The sequence below is a fragment of the Danio aesculapii genome, chromosome 11 (genome assembly GCF_903798145.1).
Source record: "Danio aesculapii chromosome 11, fDanAes4.1, whole genome shotgun sequence".
Lineage (NCBI taxonomy): Eukaryota > Metazoa > Chordata > Actinopteri > Cypriniformes > Danionidae > Danio > Danio aesculapii.
Window position 1 is genome coordinate 44,665,646 of NC_079445.1, and position 4,860 is coordinate 44,670,505.

Here is a 4,860-nt window from a genome sequence, read left to right on the forward strand (position 1 = left end):
TAGTGATCTTGAAGACACTAATTAGGGTGTTCAGGTGTGTTTGATTAGTGTTGGAGCAAAACTCTGCAGGGACACCGGCCCTCCAGGATTAAGTTTGCCCATGCCTGCTCTAGCTCCTGTTTATCTAACCAACCTGCGGTCTCACTTCAAACCCACCTGCTGTTTAAGATCTCAAAACTCAGGGCTTCTGGTAGTACTTACAATACCAAAGTCTACTAAAGGAGGACGAGCATTTTCATATATGGCTCCAAAACAGCCTTCCTGATAGCGACACACTTTCTCAATTGAATACTGCACCTTATCGACGTTGGCTCTGGTTTTGGCCGAGGTCTCCACGTACTGAACTCCCCACTCGTCTGCTTTGCTCCGGGCCTCGTCTGCTGAAACCTGCCGTCGCTCCTCCAGATCTGACTTATTGCCCACCAGCAGCAGAGGGATCTTATCCTCTTCAGCTTTGACTCGCAGGATCTGCTCCCTGATTCACAGAGAGTGAGAACAACATGTGGAGAGTCTTAGAATTGCGCACAATTATCATTATTATTATTATTATTATTATTATTATTATTATTATTATTATTAATACTTTTTCAATAACTGAATATCCTCAGATTTTGTAAATATTTATTAATAATCATTTAACATTATTTTCTAAATATTATTTTTATTCATAAAAAGCTGTTTATACCTGTTAAAATGATTTATTTTTAGGAAAAAACTTGCAATTTTATACGTAATTACAATATAGTAATCTGAATTATGTATATTAATAAATGCAAATGCTCATTTTAATTTTTCTTAAACATCGTATATGTAAAGCTTATTTTATTTTTTTGTTTGTTATATATTTTAAAATATATTAAAATATTTTAATTATTTTCTAATATTTCTAATATTTTAATAAGTTTCTATTATTTACTGTTGAGCTGATTCTGAATGCTGAGGTAACTTATTTTTAAAGTTGATTTTAACTGATTATACTGATTTGAACTGGTTGATAAACTGATTTAACTGACCGTTAAAGTCGTTCCTGAATGCTGATTTGACAGATTTTTGTTAAAGCTCACTCAGAATGCTGATTTTGAGCTGATTCTGATTGCTGATTTGACAGATTTTTATTTATATTTAATTGACGTTAAAGCTGATACTAAATGCTGATGAAGCTGATTTTGAGCTGATTCTGAATGCTGATTTGACAGATTTTTGTTAAAGCTCACTCAGAATGCTGATTTTGAGCTGATTCTGATTGCTGATTTGACAGATTTTTATTTATATTTAATTGACGTTAAAGCTGATACTAAATGCTGATGAAGCTGATTTTGAGCTGATTCTGAATGCTGATTTGACAGATTTTGTTCTGATTTTAAATGATGCTAAAGCCTATTTTAAATGCTGATTTTGAGCTGATTATAAATACTGATTTTGAAATTCTGATTCCACTAATGCTGATTTCACTAGCTGATTAGAATGCTTATTTTGAGCTGATTCTGAATGCTGATTTGACTGATTTTGATTTGATTTTAACTGATGTTAAAGCTATTCTAAATGCAGATTTCATTAAATGTGAGCTGATGTTAAGCTGATTCTGAATTCTTTGACTGATTTTGTGCTTATTTCAACTGATGCTAAAGCTGATTCTAAATACTGATTTTGAAATTCTGATTTCACTAGCTGATTAAGAATGCTGATTTTGAGCTGATTCTGAATGCTGATTTGACTGATTTTTATTTATATTTAATTGACGTTAAAGCTGATACTAAATGCTGATGAAGCTGATTTCGAGCTGATTCTGAATGCTGATTTGACAGATTTTGTTCTGATTTTAAATGATGCTAAAGCCTATTTTAAATGCTGATTTTGAGCTGATTCTAAATACTGATTTTGAAATTCTGATTTCACTTATGCTGATTTCACTAGCTGAATAAGAATGCTGATTTTGAGCTGATTCTGAATGCTGATTTGACTGATTTTGTTCCGATTTTAAATGATGCTAAAGCCTATTTTAAATGCTGATTTTGAGCTGATTCTAAATACTGATTTTGAAATTCTGATTTCACTAATGCTGATTTCACTAGTTGATTAAGAGCTGATTCTAAAAACTGATTTTGAAATTCTGATTTCACTAGCTGATTAAGAATGCTAATTTTGAGCTGATTCTGAATGCTGATTTGACAGATTTTGATTTGATTTTAACTGATGTAAAGCTATTCTAAATGCTGATTTCATTAAATGTGAGCTGATGTTAAGCTGATTCTGAATGCTAATTTTGAGCTGATTCTGAATTCTTTGACTGATTTTGTGCTTATTTTAACTGATGCTAAAGCTGATTCTAAATGCTGATTTTGACTTAATTTGAGCTGATGTTAAAGCTGATTCTGTATGATGATTCTGAGCTGTTTTGGAATGCTGATTTGACAGATTTAGAGATGATTTTACCTGATGTTAAAACTGATTGTGAATGCTGATTTGAGCCGATTTTGAATTCGAGCTCATTCTGAATGCTACCTTAACTGACTTTAAGCTGATTTTAACTGATGTTGAAGCTGATTCTGAATTCTGATTTCGAGCTGATTTGATTTATTTTGAGCTGGTTTTAATTGATTTGACAGATTTTGATACATCTGATGTTAAAGCTGTTAAAGCTGATTCGGGATGATTTTGACGGATTTTGTTCCGATTTAAAATGATGCTAAAGCCTATTTTAAATGCTGATTTTGAGCTGATTCTAAATACTGATTTTGAAATTCTGATTTCACTAATGCTTATTTCACTAGCTGATAAGGAATGCTAATTTTGAGCTGATTCTGAATGCTGATATGACTGATTTTGATTTGATTTTAACTGATGTTAAAGCTATTCTAAATTCTGCTTTCATTAAATGTGAGCTGATGTTAAGCTGATTCTGAATGCTAATTTTGAGCTGATTCTGAATTCTTTGACTGATTTTGTGCTTATTTCAACTGATGCTAAAGCTGATTCTAAATGCTGATTTGACTGAATTTGAGCTGATGTTAAAGCTGATTCCGTATGCTGATTCCGGGCTGTTTTGGAATGCTGATTTGACAGATTTAGAGATGATTTTAACTGATATTAAAACCGATTGTGAATGCTGATTTGAGCCGATTCTGAATTTGAGCTCATTCTGAATGCTACCTTAACTGACTTTGAGCTGATTTTAACTGATGTTAAAGCTGATTCTGAATTCTGATTTCGAGCTGATTTTGAATGCTGATTTGACTTATTTTGAGCTGGTTTTAATTGATTTGACAGATTTTGATATATCTGATGTTAAAGCTGATTCGGGATGCTGATTTTGAACACTGATTGGCTGTCAGAGGTTAGTTTGATGTCACTGATGAATGCTCACACCTGAACTCTGCGCTGGCGCTGAAGGACTCAGGCTCTGTGATGGAGAACACCAGGAGGAAACCCTCTCCGCTGCGGAAGTAATTGTCTCGAATGGCAGCGTAATCCTCCTGTCCCGCCGTGTCCAGAATGTCAATCTGCACCTCTTCTCCATCCAGCACAACCTTCTTACGGTAGCTGTCTGCTTTTGTGGGCTCATAATCTTCCACAAACTGAGCAGCAAAAAAAAAAAAACACAGAAATGAACAACAGACAAAGAATTTTTAGCAAATAAAACTATTTTACAACTAAAATTACAGTCAATACAATTAAAATGAGCTAAAATTAAGCTTTAAAATGCCAAAAGCACATAGCAAAACTAATAAAATTTTAACATAATGCTGAATAGAAATATTTCAAAGCTTAATAAAAATGATGATGTTGTATTTTTATTTAATGATATGTCAGCAACAAAGGCTATTTTCATAGCAAAAACATTTCAGTAATAAATATACAATTAAAAACAACAAACAAATTAGTACATAAATATTAATATAAAAATGGCAAATGCAAAAAATAAAATTACTAAAAATAAAATAGATATATTCATTTAAAATGGATAATAATAGCAACAATTAAAGCATAAAACATTAAAATTAACCATAAAAATGAACTAAAACTAATTTTAACTAATTAAAACATTTTTATAAAAACTTATGTGACAAAAGCACAAAATAATGTAAGAAATGATCATAAAATATGTTAAAAAGCAAAGTTTTTGCCACTTTCAAGTTATTTTTTAATATAGCCATTTATTTTTATTTCTATTTTTATGTCAAATTAAATATTCTCCCTTTGTACATGTAATCAAAGTGTTTCTGCGGTCTGTTTTTATGAAGATTGATATAGAAAAATGATTATCCATTAGAAGCTGGATATATTCACACACTGCTGACACACAACTGTAATTAAACCCCTTATAAATGTGATGTTTTCTATAATAGGCACCCATTTAAATAACAGGAGTGTCTAGAGTGACGTAAAGCTGTCTAACTATGAATCCCCATCTCTATTAGAGTAAATGAGTGAGTAAATGAATAGCTCTGTCGTATTGATCTCAAAGTGCCTTGAGTGTCCAGAAGCGCGATATTATAAATGTAAGGGATTATTACCTCATCATACATGAACTGCAGAGTCAGAGCTGATTTTCCCACACCTCCACTGCCGACCATGATCACTTTATGGAGGACCAGAGAACTCTGAGCTTTACTCTTATTCACCGCCATCGCTGTAGTGTTGAAGACGAGGACACAAACTTGACTGCAAACACACGTGCATTTAAAAACACATATACATATAGTCAAATCAGTGCATATTACTGATTCATGAAAGTGCAATAATCTCGCAATTTCAGGCCAAGAACCAAGGCAGTACCATGTGAAATATTCATTCATGCTTAGTCCCTTTATTAGTCTGGGGTCACCACAGTGGAATGAACCGCCAACTTATCCAGCATTT

General features: G+C 32.6%; 1 protein-coding gene across 1 annotated transcript in view; it reads right to left on the bottom strand.

Annotated features, from left to right (window-relative positions):
- The window catches only part of ralbb (v-ral simian leukemia viral oncogene homolog Bb (ras related)), a 9,636-nt gene extending 4,977 nt beyond the window's left edge, over positions 1-4,659 (bottom strand). Inside the window, exons 1-3 of the mRNA XM_056467962.1 lie at positions 4,515-4,659; positions 3,367-3,575; positions 298-475 (exon numbers count right to left, since the gene is read on the bottom strand). Coding sequence (XP_056323937.1) covers positions 298-475; positions 3,367-3,575; positions 4,515-4,628 — 501 coding nt within the window. The 5' untranslated portion in view covers positions 4,629-4,659. The remainder of the gene's footprint in view (positions 1-297; positions 476-3,366; positions 3,576-4,514) is intronic.
- Between the last annotated feature and the right edge of the window lie 201 nt (positions 4,660-4,860).